Source organism: Anopheles nili, chromosome 2 (assembly GCF_943737925.1).
Source record: "Anopheles nili chromosome 2, idAnoNiliSN_F5_01, whole genome shotgun sequence".
In the NCBI taxonomy this organism is placed as follows: Eukaryota; Metazoa; Arthropoda; class Insecta; order Diptera; family Culicidae; genus Anopheles; species Anopheles nili.
In genome coordinates this window covers 48,556,369-48,581,547 of record NC_071291.1, presented here as the reverse complement: position 1 = coordinate 48,581,547, position 25,179 = coordinate 48,556,369, and the positions used below count along the sequence as shown (strand labels likewise).

The 25,179-nt window shown below is 31.1% G+C and overlaps 2 protein-coding genes across 2 annotated transcripts; both read left to right on the top strand.

Moving 5' to 3' along the window:
• Positions 1 to 8,806: 8,806 nt before the first annotated feature.
• Positions 8,807 to 11,602, top strand: LOC128731379 (pro-resilin-like). The gene is made up of 4 exons (XM_053824494.1): positions 8,807 to 8,920; positions 10,246 to 10,449; positions 10,519 to 10,710; positions 10,776 to 11,602. The coding sequence occupies exons 1-4, from the start codon at positions 8,909 to 8,911 to the stop codon at positions 10,851 to 10,853; spliced, it is 486 nt and encodes a 161-aa protein (XP_053680469.1). The 5' UTR covers positions 8,807 to 8,908; the 3' UTR covers positions 10,854 to 11,602.
• A 607-nt stretch (positions 11,603 to 12,209) lies between these two features.
• LOC128724841 (pro-resilin-like) lies at positions 12,210 to 19,241 on the top strand. Its single transcript, XM_053818566.1, has 4 exons — positions 12,210 to 12,230; positions 17,726 to 18,007; positions 18,500 to 18,634; positions 18,720 to 19,241. Exons 1-4 carry the CDS (start codon positions 12,210 to 12,212, stop codon positions 19,239 to 19,241), a joined length of 960 nt encoding a protein of 319 aa, XP_053674541.1.
• Positions 19,242 to 25,179: the final 5,938 nt, after the last annotated feature.

Genomic DNA, 25,179 nt, shown 5'->3' with positions numbered 1-25,179 from the left:
CAAGATTGCCTGTAAGAAGTAACCCATACAAATAGATCGATTGTGTTGCATTCTACGTTTTTTTCCAAGAGAAGATGCAATCAGACGATGACGATACATGGTATCTTCAATAATATCTCGCTTCGCTGGCGTTGTTGTCTACTGTTTGCTGGCTATTTTTTAAACCAATGTATCAGTGCTGTCATTTATCCCATTTGTTTAGAATGCATTCTTTTTTCTATTTCAACTCTAATCAATAACTTAGCGTGGTAAATCATAGATTGAGTTGGTTTAGAATTATCTTCTAGAGCTGTCGAGGTATAGAGGTTTTGTAATAACCAGCTATAGGAGGTGGTCCACAAAAGGTTGTTTCGTAAACAAAATTGATATGCGTGGGAAGAGACAGGTTTTCGCAGGTCAAAAAATCAAAAAGCAAAAAAAATGTATCATGTATTTTTACTCTTTGTATTGTCATCTGAATGTAGAGAAAGCGAGCGAGTAACTTCACTTGGTAGCGCTTTTTCGTTATGATAACGGAATTTAAGATATTTGGGTACTTCAATTAGCATGTGAATGTATTTCATACGAAGGAATTTGCATGGTTTCATTGGGCTGATGAATGACTATGCTGGCGTTGGTCTGAGTAGGAAGAATATATGTTGCGGCGCATCATTGACCTTGCGCTCGGAATGGTGTTGCACTAAAGGGCAGCCCGGAACAAACCACGGTCATAATTATTTTTTTTTTTATATTTAAGCAACCATTTACAATAAAATAGGTAAATAACGCGTTTATAACAAAACTAACTATTTTTTGATGTTTTGGACTTCCAGAGGGCGCCACTTTGCACAGTTTTTCCTTGTTTCAAGTGCATTTTGTATCAATACCTATAGGTGATAGTGTTATTGACAACGATTTTTGCATTGAATTTTAGTGCTTAATATGCTGAATGCTTTAATCGTCTCAAAAATACGAAATAATCTAAAAACATTTCCTAAACAAATATTTATATGAGGTTTTTTATATGTCATATGATATTTTCTCATTTTTGGTATTTAAGTTGTATTTTTGCACTTAATATACAAATTCCAATAAAGTAATGGTGTGCATAGGTGATTATATAATGTACTTTGTCAATGCATCTATCTCCAGTATCTAACTATCCAGTATCCAGTATTAGATAAATACACATCCACCTTACAATCTCAATTGTCAATATTGTTTAAAATGTTAGTTCATATGGAAAAAATAATCAATCCAAAGGTATTAATAGCTTCACTATTAGTAGCTAGGATTTAAATTATTATGTGTCTACTTCGTGAAATCAATATTTAATAGTGCAATAATATATTCTCATTTTATGTTTCCTACAGGACAAATCATTACTTTTCGGAAGAGTTCACCTTGCCAATATATCTGCTTCCTTCTTATGTAAATTGGATTACTACTAGTCTGTACTCCTATTTCTTGTAGATCGATTTATGCTTCTTATGCTTAGTGGTAGCTAGTGTCTGTAAGAGCGGAGTAAATATATATATATATATATATATATAAATTTTTAACAAAAATTAGTATATTAGATCTCGAAAGCAACCCAGATGGGATAACAAAACAGGAAGGATATCAAGCCAATCATATGAATTTATACAGTGGTATGAACAATGGAATATGCAAAAAGTTGTGTTGTTGATTAAACATGAAACTGTACACTTGCATTTCGTTAAACATCAAAGGAAATGTTATTTTTAGAAAAAGCAAAGGAAAATCATACTTTTCGATCAAGTTAATATTCTTTTTATATCGATTTTTTCTGCATCCTACTCTGAAGATCATTTCATAACCGTGATGTAAATGTAAATGTCAATGTTGCAAAATAATCAATAGAAAGGTTGAAAAGTACTTTTTATGCATTAAATAATTTACATTGCAGGCATTGATGCTTATAAACAGTTCAGCGCTTCGTTGGTACGGCTGTTTCTCGGCAATACTGTACAGTCATGTTTGCTATGTATGGTTCTACAGTGCTTATACCAAAAAACTTCAAATTAATTTTTAACATATTTGCGGTTCGCAGTGGGTAATGAGTTTTTCACCATTTCATAATGATATGTTAAAGTATGTTTTAGGAAAAAATGGGAAATAAACAATTTTAAACATCTTTGTTCTTCATTAACAAAGTTTGGTGATTTTTTTTGGTTTTTTATTTGGTTACAGCCTAAAAGTTTGTATTTATATAAAAACTTTAATTTTTGTTTAATTTTTATTCAAAAGAAGACTAATTTATGTTGCTAATGATATATAATTTACCTATTTTACGTCACAAAACACTACTAAAATAGTCAGTTGAATTGTAACTAACTAGCTGAAATTTGAGCTTTTTGGCAAGCTTTTTTTTGACTTAGGAGCTTTGCATCTTCGAAACTATGAATGCCAGAAGTCTGTGATTGCCGAATTTTCGCAACAAACTATCTGACTTTCAAGAGGCACTGTCAAATTTAGCACAAGCGAATTAAAAAAATATGGGACTTATGACTGCATTTGACCCTACGTGATGTTGGTTTGAAAAATGAACGACATGTAATGATATTGGAATACAGTAAGAAACACTAGTGGGAAACATGATTCCATCATACTGTAGCTATTGTTCTGCTTATTGTTAATTGTAGAACAAATCAGTCGGATTGATTGTCAGCGTTGAATATTTCATATTAACACGAGACAGTATTATGTATCAAAAACCTTGATTATTTTACGATAGCTTCTAAGGTTAATGGTTACTTACGCATGACTTATTGGAAAGTGATAATGATATATATATATATATTTATTTAAGTATATATATATATATATATATCCTTCTATATATATATATATATATATATATATATATATATATATATATATATATATATATATATATATATATTTATATTGTATATATTTATATTGTATATATATAAATATATATATTTATATATATATATATATATATATATATATATATATATATATATATATATATATATATATATATATATATATATATATATATATATATATATTTATATTGTATATATATAAATATATATATTTATATATATATATATATATATATATATATATATATATATATATATATATATATATATATATATATATATATGTATATTTATATATATATGTATATTTATATATATATGTATGTATATATATATATATATATATATATATATATATATATATATATATATATATATATATATATATATATATATATACATATATATATATATATATATATATATATATATATATATATATATATATATATATATATATATATATATATATATATTTATACATAAAGATACTTGATCGAGACTCTTGTACGTGCATTCATTCCAAGGTTATACTTGTTGAGTGATGGTACCTGTTTGTAAAGTATGGCAAACAGCGAAAATGGATGTTGCCGGTAAAAAAAAACCTTTAAATAGGGTACTGTTTTACTAGTCCATTCGTGAACAAACTAGTTGTGTCGGGAAGTAAAAAAGTGCAAAAATGACTTGACTATAAGGAGTGGCCTGCATCAAAGAGTAACATAATCGTCTCCCACACTTCACATGATCTCGATGCGAGCGAAGATGCTGACGAAATCTTCTTCGTTACGGCGAGCTGGCTTGAGACGATTTGTAAAAAGCTGCATGTTTCTTATAACACAAATATCAAGGTAATACCATCGTACTGAAGAAATGACAAGCCCTATCGTCATTACCCTTCCCAAATATGTAGTTCAAGCATTGAGGTGCAGAGAGCTCTAGTTCTTCCTATTTCAATTCCAGGGTGTAAACTAAGCCGGTATGAGGATAGCACGGCGTCTGAGGGTTAACAACTGACACGGATGCAAGGTAACTGTGCAACGATGGTAAAGGTATAGTCAAGAAAGTGTTTAGGTCTAGGTATGCTTTCGTTTTCAAATGATATATAAAATTATATAACTATGAAATACTATTATACCTATAAATTATAATATAAATAAATAAATAGTGCTTACAAAAGCAGCGTATAGTGCGTTATCCACAACATCCGGGTTGAATTCTATGCTAAATACAATATAGCGTTTTATTTAAACTTTTTATAACTGTTTTTTATTCATTTGTTAATGGCCAACTTTACTCAAATAATCACTTTATTTTTTACTCAAGAAACTGCGTTCAAACTTTCGCAAAAACTGTTTTTTTAATGTTGCATTTTGTGTTATTTTGCAAGATTCACATCATAATATTTAACAAATATATATCTCGCATATATCGAAAACCAGTTTGTTTGTACAGAGATTAAAAAACCGAATAGGAATGGTTTTCGTTACTATTCTAGTGGTGTTTCGTTACTATTATGATAACGTGGCCTTTGAAATACACATCTAATTACTGTAATGAATGGTTCGGTTTGTCCCTGCAAGAGCTTATTTAAACATGGTTATGCATTCCGGAATAATATTCTACAAAACGCTGTCTGCTCTGAGTTACCATTGCCATATTGAGGGCATCCAAAATCACATAAAGACCGTGATACCTGTTTTGCTCCCTAACAAACTGAACAGCAAATAACATGAATGAGCTAGTTTGATTGATATCGTCTTAGTAAACTACCAACCAGCAACTGAACTGAAGCAGCTGAAATCTGAAAAAACGTGTAAAAAAGGCTATGATTGCTCAATTTTTCTACGCAGGTACAGAGGAGATTTTCTCACTGTCTGATTGTGTTCTTCGCGATCGTCCTAAACGCCGTGTTGCGGTCTTCTTCATTGCGCAAGGAGTGATCGCATCTCAAATGGCAGAAAAGAAAAGTAGGCTCTTTTGGAAGGTGGTTGAAAGGCAACAGACATTTTTATAGCGGTAACCGAGCCCGTACCCGTATACAAGGTTGACGAGCGCTTTTGTTCATAGTTGTAAAATGGTACAAATGAGAGAAGGTAAATCGATTCTACTCGTTCGTTTGTTCTGTTCTTTATTCGTCTTATTTTTGCAGAGGTTATGGTTATTTCAGATGCACTTAATATGTAAAACATTTTAAAAAGAGGAAATTGGGGATTTCGATCTATTGATCAAACCAGATATCAAATCATCAACAGCATAATCAAAACAACAATTATTTTCGGAATATAGCATATTAGTCTATTGATTATGTTTCTAGATTTGAACAACCAGCAGTTAGTATTATTCCAAAAAAAAAACACTTAAAATGGTGAAAAAATATTCTTCTACACGCATATGTATGTTTATATATTTATATATTTCATAGAAAACATATTTATATAATTTGAATTAAATTTACTTTCCTAAAGTGGTTATCAAATTAACAGGTAAGCAAGTTATTGACAAGAACGGTAAGTTTTTTGGCATGACAAGTATGATTTGGATCTTGCTTCGATATGAGGTTACTAAATAGCCCTCTTCCGTCATAGTTTGTGAACAACGTTCTCGTCAATTTTTTTGCCAAGTATTGAACAGTTGAGCATTACAAATGGTGAACGGAATTTACAGATTTGATCGCGATCGTGCGTCGTTTGCTTTTGCGCTACAGATATTGAGCGTGATGATCGCTCTCTCGGTTGAGAGAAGATCAAGGCCAGTTTGCTGAAGTAAAACTATGCATTGAGCTGCGCACTAGTGAGGAAGGAATTTGATACGCTGTTTAGATGATTTAAGGTGCGAACCAATGCGCAAAAGGTCAATATTTGCGTTGAAAAATGTTCGAATAAAGTTTTCATTCACAAATTGAAATTTTTCTTTGAAAAACGAAACTGATATTGTAAGTCATTGCCAATAGGCCAAATAATCTTAATCGTTTACCTTTGGGTCAATAGCTTCCTCACTAGTTTTTTAAAAAAGATTGTATTATGTGTAATTTCGAAAATCTTTAGCAATAATATAATGAACATTTATTATGAAACATAAATTAATGAAAATGATTTTGACTTTTGCACAAGGATTCGTTATCGTCTATCATGACCACAGTGCGAAGTAAAAAAATCCGGACTAGCAAGCTATTCGGAAATATTGTATTATGGAGCATTTAAATATTGTATAATTCAGGTCTTCTTCTTCTTTACTGGCCGCTTACTATTGAGCACGTCGTAATGACATGGCCTACTTTGCTACTGTTAAACAATTGTTGTTAAACAAGTATCAACGTTACAAAAGCCTAATCAATGTTTTCAAGTTGTAGAAAAAAAAATTTTGCCACAATATAACGTGTATGTAATATAAATTTAGAAGGCTTTGTTAAACATATACATGCTTATTGCATTGAAAAAGTTTACCTACTTGAAAAAAAATTAAACAAGGCTACTGATTTATTGAAAATTAGTTGAAAATTTTTGAAACGAATTTTTAAATTGAACATATTTAATGCTAGCAAACGACAACAAGCCTAATAAGTAAAAAAAAGTTTATTCTATATGCTTATTACAATTAGAAACATATCTATTGATTGGAATTTAAAAACTAAAGGAAGTGTAAGAAAGATAAGTAAGAAATTGAAATATAAACTTGCTCAAAGATAGTTTCCAGTTATTGAACTATTCTTATTTTGCAAAAATAAAATGCAAAAAATCGATATGATGTATTACATGACAAACATTAACAAAAATAAATAAATAAAAATAATAAAAAAATAAATAAGATTGAGAAAGCTAAAAAGATAAAATGAATTCAGTAGATTGTTTTTAGGATTTCATCTTTTGGTTATTGGTTCAAAAGTTTAAGAAGGATAAAATTCTTTCAAGAAAAAGATTCGAGCTAGAGAAGATACTTTTATACTGCTGAGTGGTGTTTCAACCAATATGCTAGTACAAAGGCCTCCCGTTAAGGTAGTCACGATTTGTGTATCTTTTCACCATTCTAAATGCCACAAAGCTTGTTAAGGCATCACATTGCACTTGAAACGTAGTAGTAGCTCGTCTGCTGATCTACATACAACAGAACATTTGATTATCAAATGGAAGAGATTAAACAAAAGGATCGATATTAAAAAAAATAATCTGTAAGAAAATAATGACAATTGATAATTTTGTAGCAAGTCACATAACATATTAACAGCTCCATCAAAAAAATTGGAGATTGGTGTTTATGTTGCAAAAACTACTATATCTTGAAATATTTATTTTCAGTAATATCGACACCACAACTTTGAATCAATTTCAGCAATATCAATAGCTTCATAATTCAGCAAATTTGGAAACACAAGCCAAGTTCCTTTCACCTCCTGCAAAATAATGTTTCTTGCATATAACCACATATATAGTATTCAAAAAACAATCACTTGCGTTAATGGCCTGTCTACTTTTTATATTCGCAAGCAGAGTTACCATGCGGTCAAGGCCAAATATCTTTATTATTTCCTTCATATTTTGTGCAAAACATAAAACGAAAAATGGCCTTATTGACCGTCAAAAAATTATATTTAGATGTTTTTATATATTTTATATCGAAGCCATAAAAATTGGTTACAATAAGCTCAAAATCGCCACATAGGTTTTTGTGCGTACGATATTTTAGGAAAAGATAAGACACAAATTTAAGCGGGTTCTTCAAGCGAAACGTAGTTTTGTCTGAGTATTATAACATGTTTTATAAAAAACAGTGTGCTAATGGGTTTAAGATAATGCTATGAAGCTTTAACATAATAAACATGATTATAATTCAGATATATTATCAAAAAACATGAATTTCCACCATTCCTCCAGTATTCGCATACACGAAGGATAGGCCTCGAGTAACATTGAATTGCAATTAAAGATTATAAAAGTAACACTCGTAATTATTATACGCATATGTTATACTAATATTAGACAATTGAGAGCAAAAAGAGTAGAAAAGTAGACTGACACTATATAATGTTTTCATATTAACGAATTATCATCAAATCGTACCAGTTTGTTACTAACAAATTGTATCACGAATGCTCTCGATGGCGGCATCGATGCAGCATGTGTTCATTGTGCTTCGGAATAATCTAGTGCTGAGTACTCTCTGGTAGTTTCCTTTCAAAGCTACCACTTGCCACTACTGGCAAGCTTATATGTCTAGTGAACTGCACCTGCTCTGGTTCATTTCACTTGCACATCACCTGCACTAAGTTACCGTGAAGTAGCTCACAACAAACAAGTCACAGTAGCACATCTTTTATCGCTGTATGCAACAATAAGCTAACACTTGAAAAGTTTCGAGACTGTATGAAACGAGATCTTTCATTTCCCTTCCACTTTGTTGTGAATGAATGGTACCGTCAGAAATTGATTTTCGACGAGTTTTTCTCACGATATATATTTTCTCATCTACACAACCAGGTATGTCGGAGTGTGCGAGTACCCTCTCTCAGATCTCAACCCACCTTCGCTAGAAATAAAGCCTTTCACGAATGTGTACTGCAATGAGTGGTGGAGAATTGATGCTGTGAGACGGTGGAGATGGAAACGTAATTACTACCATCATATTAGCAGATGATCTTCGGTAAAGATGGTACACTACACATTGTATTTGAGTTAATCTCACACAAAGACACCGGTTGGTGTGGCGAGTACTTTTTGTGTTCATCGGTTTTGGTGTTTTTGTGAGTCCAGGAATAACCATTTCAAATCAAGGTAGTTGTTCAGAAGAGGAAAAATCCGCATACACGGATTTGATCTGAAAACATCAGAGGGGCATCAGAATGGTGGCTCTTTCGGATGCGCTGTTTGCATAAAGGCTAGCCACATTGTTGATGAGACCAATAGTCTCCTACAGAAGTTGATCGTGTTCACATCCGACATATCTAAACGCTGCAACGTTAGTGTAATAAGCATTTCTCGTCTTGAAAATACTCCTTGAGACTCAGTTCTATTCAGTTTAGTGCTTACGATACCGTTTAACCAGCACGCGATACAATCATGTTTAAAGTGGTGAGTAGTGTTAAAGCAAAGTTTGAATAGAACGTACGATTTAAACCAATTGAATATGCTGTTTAAATCTTTATCCAGTTGCAAAATGCAGATTTAGTAGAAAAAGGTGTCTAATTGAAGCACCGGCCATAAAATGGTTGTTGTGTTCTTACACACAAGAAAGCATTCTTAAATAGATATTATTTGATGTTAGCGTTTGATTTTAAACATAGCATAACAATCTTTATTTTAAATCGCATCAGATATTCCATACCAAATCATATTTTCAAACAATAGTGTGTATTAGTGAGAGCGTCTCAGGCAATAAACAGTTGCAATAGGTTATTACGTTTAACGTAACGAAGATGTTAACAATAGAGTTAAAAACTAAAAATGTTTAGAATATTCGGAACTGTATTAGTAAAGTGATAAACATGAAGAAAAATCATCAATTGAATATGTGTCAAAAATGTATAATACTGAAGGCTTGTCGCAGGTTTTGAAAAATTGTAGTTGCGACAATGTATACTTATTGGCGAGATAAATCATAAGACAAACTTGTTGCATGGATTACCTCCTATGAAACTATTATCAGAACGAGTTAAAACGTGATAAAACACAAAAATTAAAAACATTCTTTGGTTATATATTAAGACTGTCAATTAGTAAAAAACACATTTCAAAACATATTTACCAATGGTTTTGATCAAAATATTTTAATGCCGATGGAGTAAAATACAAAAACGGGTTTTTTTAAAAGTAACTGATGTAAAAAAATTTGCCAAAAAGCAAGCAAACAAGTTAATATCAAAAAAGAATGGATCACTTCGTTTATTACTTGTGTATTTTTAATAATCTAAAATAATCTTTTAATAATCTAAAACAAAGTTAAATATATATCTATATTTATATATATATATATATATATATATATATATATATATATATATATATATATATATATATATACAAATATATATATGTGTATATATATATATATATATATATATAATATATGTATACATATGTGTATACATATATATAAATATATATATATATATATATATATATATATATATATATATATATATATATATATATATATATATATATATATATATATATATATATATATATATATATATATATATATATATATATATATTTAAATTGTACTTTATATTTTCAGGATTTTATTTTGTAAGATTCAAATTAGAAGTTTTCCCTTTTATTTTTTGTATGTTTGGCGCTTGACTTTTTTATCATGCACATTCTACATTTATTCATTGCTTTTTTGCGTTCAGAATATGATCACAGTTTTCTGGCTTTTGCTATGTCATTCGCAGAGACTTACGGTTTGTGTAGTTCTAGTGATTGTGGAATGCTCACTGGCCCAAAACAACCAATATCTCCCTCCGGACAAAGGTTATGCGTATGATAAACCGAATCAACCGTTCCCTTCATCGCCTCAGCCGCAAAACGTTCCTCGACCTCAACCTACACCTGGGCGTCCTGCTCCGTCGTACGGACCACCAACCGGTCAAGATGATGTAAATTGAACTGCTTGAGTAAAATGAAATCTTGCGAAATAAAATTCTTCCTGCATATTTTCTACACAGCATCATCATGAGCCCGGGATGCCATTTGATTTTCAGTATAACGTGAACGATATAGAAACTCAGAACGATTACTCTCATAAGGCAGTAAGTGATGGTGATGTTACTCGTGGCGAATACCGCGTTCATCTTCCAGATGGACGGATGCAGATAGTGCGCTACACTGCTGATTGGAAGAATGGTTACAATGCCGAAGTGTGTTTCAAATGCAATTCCTGGCGAGGTTGAAATTAAACCATTACTTACTTAATTAACTGCAGGTTTCCTACGAAGGAGAAGCTAAATATCCTGAAGGACCAGGCCAAGGAGGAGCAAATGCAGGTGGCTACAAATATTAGACAACGGTTACAATTTTTTTATGGGCTATTGGGCTCGAACCCGTCTTTAGACATGTTGCTGATTCTCGCGTCAGATAAGACTACATATTTTTTCATGTGAAGTTTGTAATATAAATGAGAAACATTATAACTGAAATATTATTAAGTAAACGTTAAATAAGATCTTCAGTCGTTGACAACATTCAAACAAAAGTCAAATCCTTATTACAGTAGAAGCTTGTTACAGAAGAGCTTATTTGTTTTACCACATTCATGTCTAGTAACAAAATGCATTCTTCATTCAATATTCCTGTTTGAATGTTACATATGATGTTTCCTCCTTATAGTTAATCCTATAAGTCAATTAGAATAATTGCAATATACTAAGTGTGCCAACTTGTTTCTAATGGTCAACTTATTTCCCATATGCTTTAGGTACAGACCAATAGATCAAGTAACTGGCATATTGTACAACAAATCCACAATATTTTATGAGAACGTCATACCGTAATAAAAAACCTTATATCTATGCTTGATTACTATTTGACACTTATAAACGTCTCAGAGATCTTAATTTTTTTTTATTACCATAAATTAACTAAAATTAGGTTTACACTACGAACCGCAATTATATGAACTTACAAGAATCAAAATAATTTGACACTATCAAAATGTAGTTTGCTGTAAAAAAAGTAAAGCTTTCCATTCCATTTAATCTTCTTTGCTACAATATGAAATTTCTGGATATAATAAAAATGACGTTCGATTGATCTGCAAATTGGCATATACGCTTTTCTGTACTCTATAGAAAGAGTGATGAAGTTTCAGCTGTAGTGATGGGATGCTGATGCTAAGAGGAGCTCTACTGCCCCATTTGCGAAAATATGGGAAAAAATCTTATTCAACTGACTTAACTGAATTTGTTAACAGAAGTGCTTTATTTTACTCGCTGCGAGAAAAAAACGGATATCAGATCACTAAAATATCGAAAAAAATCGCACATAGATATAAATGATATCCAATTGGAGTACACTTAGCAGATATGTTTTGTCACACTCTGTAAATCAAGTTTCAGTCGTCGTTTTTTTATTCCCATACGAAAGTGTTCCCTTCTAATTCTCCTCTTTAAAAAATAAAATAAAAAATATAAAAATAGGAATAACAAGCCGTTCTCCGGTGGGGGGCAAAGGTGTGTTCACATTCAAATCCCTTTGGATATTAAAAATAAAATAATTGGTAATAAATATAAACAAAGATACGCATTCACCACAGAACCCGATCTTGATTTTGAACAACTTTACAATGCTCTAGCCACACTGAACATGAACGTTGTAGCACTGTATGATGGATGGTAAGAGGTTTGATGGTTATGGCACGATGGTGTGCTTAGTTGGGGTGGTAATGAGCGCTCTGACATATCTAATAGCTGCTTCAGCCGGCACCATAAGCTCGGAACGGATTTCGAACCATTTGAAACGAATGAAAAGAACCCATGGTACCCAGCGGAACTAATGTGACAAAACGTTGGTTAACAAAGTCTACAAGAGAGTACTATTACCTTAAAATGTTCATGGCTTTATGAGCGTCCTTTAAAGTGGTCGACAAGACTAAGAAAATACAGTGTGTGAAATCCCAACCTACCACCAAATCAGGAAAACATCAAATTTTTCGTTTTGACGACAAGCACCTGAACGTATAAACTGAGCATACCAAAAAAAGGAAACAATGGTATAAAAAGAAAGCATGCACAGAGAGATATATACGGTTGGTACTAGAAGAAAAACAACAACAATCTACGACGTTAGAAAAAACAATATGTTCCTGAAAAAAGTTTTATCAAGAGAATGGTAATCTGATCAGTTACCATCGAGAGTTGCTCTCACAAATTCCCGATTCGGATTCATCGAGAGTTGCTTATTAATGAATCACGATATGCTATTATATCAGCATTATAACATCAATTTCATTAAATTGTTAAAGATAGAGAATTGATGCCTTGCTGTAACAATCATGACGTTATCAACTGCAAAATTAAAAAAATACCACAATCCTATGCCCAACATATATGCCAGGGAACGGTGGATGAAATAAAAGATGGACTTGGCTGTCTTCTTTTAAACCTAGCGCAAAAACCAAAGTTATTTTGGCACCCCCAGCGGGCCTACTAACAAATTATAATGTAAATCTACATAGGGGTGACGTACAAATAGGTGCGCATACCTTCGAAGTCGTCCAAAACTTCAACTATCTTGGGTAAAAAGTCAGAAACAGCAATAGCATTGACGTTGAATTAAACTCCAGGGCGCCGGCTGCCAACTTGATATAATAACTTGTAATATTTTTTTAAATTCATGTGTGCGTTAAAATCATCACATATAGCATAAGAAAAACTAGCTGATAAACCCGATTTCATTCGGGTCGACGTAATTTGAGGAAAAATATTGTTTTTTCTTAATTAGTTGTATTCATTCTATAAACGTTATTCCTAGCTTCGGCTTTGAAGGTAATTTCAATCAATTCATCTCTCTCTGTTCCTCTTGACATATCCCTTCCAATCGGTTGTACCTGGCTTTTTCAAAATATCATTCACTCCTTTATAACAAATCGAGCCTTTTAACCATCTTAGCTATCAAGAAAAGGATTATTTATATAAAATCCTTTCTTCTCTTGTTGTTTCATTACTGCCATTTCGCTTCATGATCTTCGTTTCGTTTGATCAACCCGTTCTTACCCACAAATTTTCTGCTTAATACAACTGATATTAATACTGCTTATACAATTTGTTAAGGCGTACATGAAAAGTTGTTGTTAAATTAGACGATATTTGTTACTTTGGTCATTTTTTTTTCAATATTCCGAACAGGGATTGTATGCCCTCTCACGCATTTGTCTCCAACCGGGAGAGCTGCAACGTCCCATTCTAATTTTTCAGTAAATATGGACATTTTGAAGAATTTGCCTCAATTCATTTAAATCATACATGATTGCTATGCTTGACAATATTTTCCAATACTCTAATAGGAAGAGCTCGTATGGGAGCTCTTGTTTTAAAAATTTTGTGTAAACAGAATCATCCTCACCTAAAATCATCCGGACCAAGCTTTATTGCTATGACTGAATTATTTTCTTGGTAATACAGACAGCAGGTTCTTTGGAAACCTCCCTTTGTTTCCCACTGGCGTAAATAAATCTTCGTCGCGTTATGAATAGGAAGAAGCATTTGTAGCGTGTTTCAATCAAATTGGAAGCCATGTGTATTTTTCAATAACTTTTCTGTGTTTGGTAGAGGGAGAGGGACAACCATTTACTTATCCACTTGTAGAACTGAAATTTAGAAAGTCTTTGTATTAAGTGATAAAATTGTAGTTGATTTCGACGACATATGTACTTCAAGGTGATATTTTATGATTTGTTAAACGGGGGGGGGGGGGGTGAAAGCCCCCCTTTGTTTTTCATTGAGGAGGCTGAAATTTTGCCAATATTTGTTTAAAGTAATGAAACATCTATGTACAAAATTTCAGCGAAATCGGGCGTCATCTATAATTTTAAGCGGATAATATTCATTTTTTAAAGGGGGGGTTTGTATGGGAGCCCACCTTTGTTCCCCATTGAGGAGGCTGAAATTTTGCCAATGTTAATTTTAAGTAATGAAACGTTTATGCACCAAATTTCAGACAAATCTAGCGCCATCTATAATGTTAAGCGGATAATATTCTTTTTTTGAAGGGGGGGTTTGTGTGGGAGCCCCCCTTTGTTCCCCATTGAGATAGCTCAAATTTTGCGACTATTAGTTTTTAGTAATTGAAAATTTGCCAGTATTTGTTTAAAGTAATGAAACATTTATGTACCAAATTTCAGCTAAATCGGGCATCATTTGCATTTTTAAATGAATAGTCGTGAATTGGGGTTATATGGGAGCCTCCCTTTTGGGGGGCTCTAAAAAAATAAAAAAATCAAATGCCTGAATCCAAGGCCATCATACACCTATGTACCAAGTTTGGTGCGAATCGGTTCAGTAGAAACCCCATTGAAGCGCACGCATAGGAACAAATATATATATATATATATATATATATATATATATATATATATATATATATATATATATATATATATATATATATATATATATATATATATATATATATATATATATATATATATACATACATATATTTATATATAAATATATATATATATATATATATATATATATATATATATATATATATATATATATATATATACATATATATATATATATATATATATATATATATATATATATATATATATATATATATATATATATATATATATATATATATATATATATATATATATATATATATATATATATATATATATATATAAATACATACAAACATTCATTTTTATTTATAAGATATATATTAAAAAATATATTTTACGCCCAGTGATGCATTAGAGTACGAAAGCAAGTAATAAGGTTTAGATAAATTACTCGATATATTAAAAATACTTTAAAGTAAAACATCGTAAAGTATATTCAATGTTTTTAAAGTATATTGATCGTGCCTTTATGTGATTGTTTGCGATCGTGCCAAACTGTGAATACTGTCCCCATGTATTTTTAAGTATAATATTGTAAATTAAAGTTTTCACGCAGTAGTCCAAGTTGTGCTTATTTTCTTTTTCAACATTTCTATTTTTCAACATTTTTATGGACCTATTCATTCGTGGTTGTTTAAATTTTTTTTTGCTTTATTATTAAAAATAATAAAAAAAGAAAAATATTAAAAAAGAAATATTCGGTTTCTGCGCGGTCAAGACCAATTACTTGCGTCCACAAGGTTTTCCGTGTTGCATGTAAATATAGATACGCAATACGCTTCTCGTCTGTTCTGGTGATAACATCTACGATGTAGATTATGTACAAATTTAATTTATTAAGTTCATTCACCATCTTTTCAAAATAAATAATGATCACCTTGGTCAACTTGAACTTTCAATTGATTGAAACCCAAAAACTATGACAGCTAAAAATCTTACTTTTTCAATCTCAATTATGTTCTCACTCATTTGGAAAAATATATGATTCAGGATGTTTAAATTTCATCGGTTAGGTCCACCTTAGTCAATATTACTGTAGCAAATTTGTGAAGCATAGCAGTTACTTTCTTGGCTCCCCATGACATGGTGCGATTAATTTTAAGATAAATGTAATATTTCTTTGATCAATCTTTTAAATCTTATAATCATTTTAAAAATTAGTTCAGTTAACGTTTTAAATAATATATTATGCTTTATATAATATGAGTAAACTATTGCAGTGTGTTTAGACATTGCAGATATTGAATGCAATAAAGCTTGCAAAACTCTACTTAACTGAAAAAGTAAACTAGCTATCAAATAATAAGCTGTTGCCGGAAAACAAGATCCAATGAAACAATTCATGCCACATTTTATATATATATATATATATATATATATATATATATATATATATATATATATATATATATATATATATACATATATATATATATATATATATATATATATATATATATATATATATATATATACATGTATACATACATTTATCAAAAACTTACCTACATATTCTAAACAAAAAAAAAGTGCAAGCTCATTCATGCAAACTTACATTATTCTATGTCAAACGTGTAGATTGAAAGTGATTTGCAATCATGAATGTTTAGCACCTAATCTTTTACATTAATCGCCATGCAATCACCAGATCGAAACTTGCTGATTTGCTTTTCGTAATCGAAACGTGGTATGTCCAACGACGATTATTTGCGCTATATCGTTACCATTCTATCAACGGTTTACTGAGAAGAATTGGCTAATGTTCTCGTCAATGAGCCACTATCACCACCAAACATTGCGAGAGCGCTTCTTCGCTAATGAGGGCACCGGGAAGGATGTATCTAGTGTTTAGTTTGCTCTTTATATCATTTGAAGAAGATCAATTGACAATCATTGCATTGCATACTAGAGAGAGGTAGGGAAATGGAACGAAAATTTCATATAAATAGTTTGGAGTTAAGCATCGGGTGATCAGTGTACGGATCAGAGTCTTCGTGAAAGGAAATACATCGAATAGAATTGTTGGACTTGAACTGTATTTACATTTACAGTATAGTGCATTTACGGCATAATAGAAGAAGAGAAGTGAACAGAACAAAAGAAAAATAGGTTTACTGGCGATAAGTTTTTTTCATTTGAAAATCACACGGCTAGAGTTTTTAGTGAAGCACATGAATTTTCTGACAAATTCATTTATTACGTAAATAACAGATTAATCAAACTAGCATAAAGTTCCAGAGTTTAGACATGCTGAAATTATTTAAAAGATCCCGATCCCAGACGGTAAGGGATGTATTTTATAAATAAAATATTAAAAATATATTTTTTCACATATTTTTTATCATCAATTCATAATTGATAAAAATGTTTTAAAATTTAACAACATTATAACATTCAAAAACATTAACATTTAATGCAAAAGTTTAAACATTATCAATTGTAAAAATGTTGCTTCCAGTCAAATCTTTCAAAAATATTCCAATCCATAGACACATTTAAAAGCTTTCTCAATGTCTTGAATCATTAAGCTCACGATGGTGTAAAGCTTTTGGCACAAAAGCTCATACGATTTTAAGCTTTGGTATAATCATGATCTTTGCTTAAAGCGATCAGATAAATTACAAAAGTATAAACCAAATGTTCAATTAATAAAAATGCAACTAGCTAATTGTTATGTGTGTTGCAACGATTTAAAAAAATCTAATTCGTTTCATTGGGGCAATTTGATATAGCATTAATTTACTAGAGTTCTTTTGCCCTATCTTGTTAAAGTCTAACATTTTCGGTTTTTTTAATTGTAGCTTTGCTGCTGGTTTGTGTTGAACTTATTGCTAATAAACGTCAACGCGGAAGCTCCAGTCAATTCATATTTACCACCAACGCATAGCCACGGTCACAATGGTGACGGTGGTCACCACGAAGATCATCACGCAGATTTAGTACCGCCATCCAGCAGCTATGGTACACCCGATTCAAGTTATGGTCCTCCTCACCATCAATCCGGTTTTCATCCAGATCATCATGAGTATGAAGATCATCATGATCAACATGGGACTCATGATGATAGTGGATCGTTTGAAAATGTAAATATTCGTTATTTTATTAAATTTTCTTATTCATATTTATTATTATTTGGCCATTCAGTTTCAACAGGCCACTGTAATAATCACGCTCACAAATTCAAATAGAGGGCACGTAAATACTTTTTCCACTGTTCAACTGTTCACTGTACATTTGGGAAAACTATCCAGTTGATCAAATTCCTTGAAGTAATTTGTCTTCTGTATGAACGTTTCGATCAGAAAAAAGCTGTTTAGGTCTTAAAATCCTACAAAATGACAAAATAGCTTGTTTAAAATAGAAGAAGAGTCGATATAGTAGTTTAATTTTTTCGAAAAGTAATTTAAACACATAAACAAATAGCAATTTCTCTCGTGTGTGTCCTGGAGATGCTAAATTGAATGGCTAGTATCTCGGTTTATAATGACATCTCACATATTCTCATAATTATATATTATATTTAAATAAGTTCTAATCAATTTGCTTTTAAACTAATCAACTAAACTAAACTACAGGAGCCAGCAAAGTATGAATTTAGCTACGAAGTTGACAACGATGATGCTGATCTTTCGTTTGGACATGAGGAAATGCGAGATGGAGATTATACCACTGGAAAGTACAACGTGTTGCTTCCCGATGGGCGACGGCAGGTAATAGTTGAAATGAGAATGAGAAGTTCGATGTGGTTTAGATTATGAAATATTTCATCAATTATCAATTCGATGTTACTATTAGATTGTTGAGTATGAGGCTGATCATAAAGGATATCGACCAAAAATTACCTATGAAGGAGGGGACGAGCATCCTCATCACCATGATCACCCTCATGAGCACGGTCACGGGCACGAGCACGGTCACAACGGATACGCGAAGGAAACTCCTCACACACAACTTGGTTATCCAAGGGAGTCTCATCATGGAGACTTGGAGCATAATGGTATTGCTCACGGCGCTAATGAGTACGATTCGCATTCTCATGACAACGGACACAGCCGATCTGATCATGGCATTCACGATGGACACCGAGGCTATGATAATAATGCTCATGAATACCACAGTAACGGTAATGGTCATGAACATGGGCATGGGCATATTGCTCATAATGGACAAAACGGATTTCAAAACAACGGGCACCATCGAAGACGCAGCAGCAATTCAAACCATCACCATCATTCGGTAGCTCACCAAAGTAGCGACTTTCGTTACCACAATGGTTTTAAGAACTTTAACATACGCAAGAACGTGAACGATAATTGATTTAGAGTTTTACAACAGGCACCATCGAAACAGAGCATAGCAACGATATTAAAAGCTTCTTATTTTAGCGTTTTCGCTAAATAGCATATTCGTTAACAAAATCGTCAACAGACGATCATTAATGTAAACGTGAACAGGCATAAAATGACATAATAGTACCCAAATGTAGTGGTTTATAGATATTCAAATATGCAATATATTCATTCTAATGAGATGTTGGTTTAAAATTAATTATTATTTTCTGATTTTTTCGATCCGCGTTTTGTTCTTCATTCTGGAAAAAAGATGATCTTTAAATTTTGTGTGAATTGTTGTTCCAACATCCAACATTGTTGTTGATACCAACGAAAATATTCGTTTTTGAATTGTTGTTCATACCAATTAAAATATTCATATTTTATAACTGAGTCAATACTGCATAAGCTTGAAAGAGAATAGAATATCTGAAGCGTCACCTAAATTAAAGATCAGCAATTCTTGAAAATGTTTTGAATGTATATCGTGATTTATTTGCAAAATTATTCATTGTTTATTACATACAAAATTACAGCAATATTTTTCAACTCGGTGATAGCACAGTCATTCGTTCATTCTCTTTAAGCCGTTCAAGTTTGGTATTCATTCTAACCACTCTCAGTGTCCAAGTCCAAGTTTGATGTATTCAGGATCCGTATTTATTGTGTAAAAATATTTCGAATATATAAACATGAAATAATTGATCATTTATAACAGACCCGTTGGTGACGAATTTCACACGGACAATAAACAGTTTTCGAGTACGTTATGCTAAAAAACAAATTTCTTAGAAGATTGAAAGAAATTATATTGGTGTAAAAGTTGTAACAGTAGGCATTCAACTTACGTTTAAGATTAAAATATTCGCCACGCAAATCTAAAGTCTACGTCGCAAATCTGTTTGGAATTCTAGGGAGCTGATTGTTGACGTTCCGAAAATTGGGTTAAAACTGCACCTATTGACGTCAAATCATTCATTATTGGTCCGGTCAAATCATTAAATGTTAAATATGTATCTATACATATATATATATATATATATATATATAAATATATATATATATATATATATATATATATATATATATATATATATATATATATATATATATATATATATGGCTATATATTTATATATATATACGCAAAAATATTATCTTTTCCGATCTGCTGCTAAACCACTACATTTGGGTACTATTATGTCATTTTATGCCTGTTCATGTTTACATTAATGATCGTCTGTTGATATATATATATATATATATATATATATATATATATATATATATATATATATATATATATATATATATATATATATATATATATATATATATATATATATGTACATATATGTATTAATGGATTTAGTCAAGATTGTACATTTGAAGAGGATTCCTTGTGTACCAAGATACGTACGAAGTTAAATATGTATGTCGTTCTATACGATTATACGTTATAATATTTTTTCGTGACAAAACACGGGATACACGTAATCTAAGGATCGGGAAGCAAGGAATGAATCCGTATATTTAACGCAACTTACTTGCACACCGTTTCTTGCGCTTTTCGATCCGAATTGGCAAATCCAAAATGAAAATCTTATATTATTATTTGCATAAAATACATCATTATTATGATTGATCATCGCCAAGTCTACATCAACAAGTCATCTACAAATCGCACATTTTAAATTTCTCTTCGTGATGGTTCTTTTAATTAATGCAATGAAAAAACAAAATATATCATACGAATCAAAAGGACTATTATAAATCATTTGTTGTTGATACTATTTACGTGATTTGAATTATGACTTTCACAATAAAAACAATGTTTTTACACATTATAATCGTAAAATAATTTTTATTGTTGATTATTGTTAAAATGTTTTTCTAATTGGTTAATATCTGCAAAACCACAGTTTCCATTGTAGCTTGTTGAGAGTTTCCGTAATCAGCTTCTGCTTTTTCTTTTTAGTTTTTTTTTCCTTTCTTTTTCTTAATCTTGTTTTAACAACATGTTTGTACTTAAAAGCGCTGAGTAATTACATGCAATAGAACTGAAGCAACATAACATTTAACAATAGTAAACATGATGATGTTGGCATTATTAATACAACATAAAATTTAGTATGAAAAATGATATTTGATTTCTATCTTTTAAAATTCTTAGAGAACAGATTCACCAACTATTCTATTTGTCCTACGCAACTGATTGATTTGTACAATATTTGTAAGTTAACTCGTTAAAGACATCCAGCGCCGTTTATTATTATTTTCAACCAAATCAGAGAACGTTGTTAAAATTCTAGCCTTGACCCGAACAATTCCATTTTTGGTCGAATTATACTTTTACTCCTCAAATTGCGTCATAAACTTGTGAACGGTCTTAATGCACGAGCATAAGCAAGCGTTACGTTTGCTAATAAAGCGACAAGGGTAATAAAGATACTTTCATTTTTTTTAAATACCTTTCAAACAAATACAGTTTGAAAAGCGTAACAAAATATCTTCTATGTGTTTACATTCAGAAACAACATAATCAAAGAACATAGGCTCTTTTGTATTTGGTTGATAGAAGTCAAAGGAAAAATAACCTTCGGTACCTGATGATTTTTTGCTTCATCGTTAGATAGCATTGTATTGATTGAAGTCCCCTACGCTGGCAGACTCAATTATATATGCATTAATGAACCGATTTACACTTGCCAATCAATTGATGATTTCTATCAGTAAATAACTTAACATATATCTACAGATCTAAGCGAAAAAATGAAAATATGTTTTATTTTTCATTTATTTCAAGTTACACGGGGTATTCCATAGAACCATATGGCATAGATATTTCATACATATAAAAAAAATATGTGTTTGTTTAGGACAATTTGCATTTTCATATTTTATATGGCATTTCAAAGGATTTGAAAATTTCGGTATCAGTTTGCTTTACTGTTTCTGAATTAAGTTTCAATACGAGATAATTTTGAAAGATTGTTTGTTTAATTATGGAAAAAAACGTCAAATTCGGTTAAAGGTAATTTCATACGAAGGAATAATCAATTATGGAAGAAAAGCAGCCAATATCACTTTGGAAAAAATAAAAGTAAAATGTATATGATCCATCAAAATGTGACTATTTCCTCCGCGTGGGAAAAATTTACTTTTGCTCAAACAACTAAGCATCAAAATGGAATTAATTGAAGGTTGCGCGGTGATGATTTTCGAACGTAAATGTCAGATTGCACATATTTTGAAAGAAGCTTTAAATTGAGAGCGGCGGCGATCTCTTTTTTCATTACGTTGGTTTTTTCAAGTGGTTTTAGTAGTGTAAGATTTCATAAATACTATTCAGTTCTTATAGACTAATTTTATGATAATAATTATAAACATAAATATATGATGCTTTTGCTCTTTTAAAATTTTTTAAACGTAGGTCAAATGGCAAGCCTCGTACATTTTCGATGCTACCCTATGATAACAATTAGCTCGATCGATAAATTTGATAACATTCTTAATCGAAGACAAATATCTTCAACGAAAAACAATCATTTAGACCAGGGGTCTAAAAACTACGGCCCTTCTCGTGCGGCCCGCAAAGCTTTCGGTTTGATTTTGATTTCTTACCATTATTTTGTTAACAACTATAAAACTATTCAGCAAAATATACATTGTTTCTGGGATCTATTTCTGATCTCTTGTCTAGCACCATTGTGCAATGCATAAAGAGTAATTTCAGTTCAGAGTCCAATATTATTTTTGCAGAGATGAACTATGATTGGCCCTCAGCTGCGACTATTCCACTCAATGCGGCCCACCATCAAAAAAGTTTGGAGACCCCTGATTTAGACGAACGAACGTACAACATAACATTGTTGATCGACGACAAATATCTTCAACGAGTTATCGAAAACAATCCAACATTTCAAAAATTTCACATTTATCTAATGAGTAACATCATATAGATTAAAACAAATGTTCTCTCCGTATTTTACTTTAACCGTATTGATTACATACTTTTCTCATTCGATTTCATTACTACAAAAACCAATTTACTTACGACAATGCAATCAAGAAAGTTGTTAAGTTTTAATAAAAAGTTTGGTGTAAAAAAAATCAATCAAGTCGTGTTTGGAATGAAAAATATAGAAACCCAAAATCATTAGCCAATCCCAATCGTCTCCAAGTATAATTGTCAGCAAGTGTTGCTTATTTGATGCAGTTTTAGCTCTAAATTATTTTCTGCGATTTTTTTTTACTCTATTGTAGAGCTGATTGGGACAGTTTATTATTGCCGGTAACCTCCGCCACAAATATACGTGGGAGCAAATACCTTCCTCCGAGCACAAGTTAAAGTGATTACTGCAAAGCACAACCACGGTCAAGCTATATTTGAGTTGCAGTCGCAAAACGCGTTCCCTTTCGTTTGTCGCTTAACATAGCGAGGTAAAGCAGCATTTTTCGTACACTTTGCGGCTAACCTACCCTACATTCACCCTGTCTTGCAATTCTTAAAAGATTCATTATGTGGTTCAATCAGAATAACAATTTGAAGTTAACTATGCGATCTGGACTGCTTGGCTGATTCCGTTGGTCCAGATCGGCAATGAAAATGTTTAAAACATGTTTGATAATTGAAAATACTCTGAGGTATTATGAGTCATTAACTCAATCAAGCATGTATGGAATTATAATTTATTCTAAAATTAAAATTCCAACAAACATGAATATTGAACAACTTGAACTCGTATAATTAAAAATTTAATATATGACTTTAAGACACTCTAAAAAAACAGATTTTTAAGCATCTCAAGATGTATTTTTATTTGAATTTATCAGACTTTTTGATGACATTTTAATTTTTAATGAAAGAAAGTTTTATGAAATCTTTTTTTGTATATATTTTTGTTATTTTCAAACCAGAATGCTAGATGATAATAACAATTTAAACCGCCTTCTGATTTATTACATCATTAGAATTACAGAATTCAAGCTTCCACAATGTAATCCATAAGATGCACATTTATAAGTTTTGAGTTTTTTTATAATGTTGACAATCTATTTGATCAGTACACAACTATGGAAAATAGATGAACCAAATCGTTTCTAATGAAAGTACACTCTTTAAATTTGGATAGGCTACTAAGTTCAAATTAAAGGAGTTATGATCAAGATTTTTGTATAAAAAGTGTATTGAAATCCTATATCAAAGGCATAAGTTTTTTTACCTGTACAAGATACCAATTTCGGATATTTCTTAGCACTAAAATAAGACTCTTCTTTAGTCGTTATGAGCATATAAACATTTGTAAAGCTGTTTGTTTCTATTCTTATTTTGCATTGTTCTGTTTTTGAAAAATCATCAACGGCACAAGCAATGGATAAATAAAACATTACATAATTGTTGTTATTATAGTATCAAAACCAAATAGCTCAACAAATTTGACATAAAATATAAATCAGTTATTTAAGTTTACTATTTTGGAGAGTAAAGACAATAAAAATTGAATAAAAAATATGCCCGTTACGAAATCTAGACCAGTACTGAATTTGCACCTTAAAGAGACCATAGAACGTGACCCTCAAAAAAGTGGAAGACATATGGGTGAACTTGAAACACATCATGACCTTACAAGCGTAGGTACAATTTGTGAGCTGCATTAAGTGTTTGGTACACAGCCAGTCTCCTTTTACTTGTTTTCATCATCTTGTCGATTGGACATCTGCTTGGTTGAATGTAAGTTGAACGATGATATGATAAGTGAACGGTAGTGGTAATCAATCGAAAAGGCAGAAAATTCACAATTTGAGTTGAATGATCAGTGTTTTCAACGGCCAATGTCACTTGCTTCGTGTACAACCAGATATATATATATATATATATATATATATATATATATATATATATATATATATATATATACATA

Bases quoted from the DNA above. Each gene is read 5' to 3' on its own strand.
- LOC128731379 (XM_053824494.1), top strand. The intron at 10,450-10,518 runs GTAAATTGAACT...TTTTCTACACAG, and splicing joins CACCAACCGGTCAAGATGAT to CATCATCATGAGCCCGGGAT. The intron at 10,711-10,775 runs GTGTGTTTCAAA...AATTAACTGCAG, and splicing joins AGAATGGTTACAATGCCGAA to GTTTCCTACGAAGGAGAAGC.
- LOC128724841 (XM_053818566.1), top strand. From the start codon at position 12,210: ATGGTGTGCTTAGTTGGGGTG. The intron at 18,008-18,499 runs GTAAATATTCGT...ACTAAACTACAG, and splicing joins ATAGTGGATCGTTTGAAAAT to GAGCCAGCAAAGTATGAATT. The intron at 18,635-18,719 runs GTAATAGTTGAA...TGTTACTATTAG, and splicing joins TTCCCGATGGGCGACGGCAG to ATTGTTGAGTATGAGGCTGA.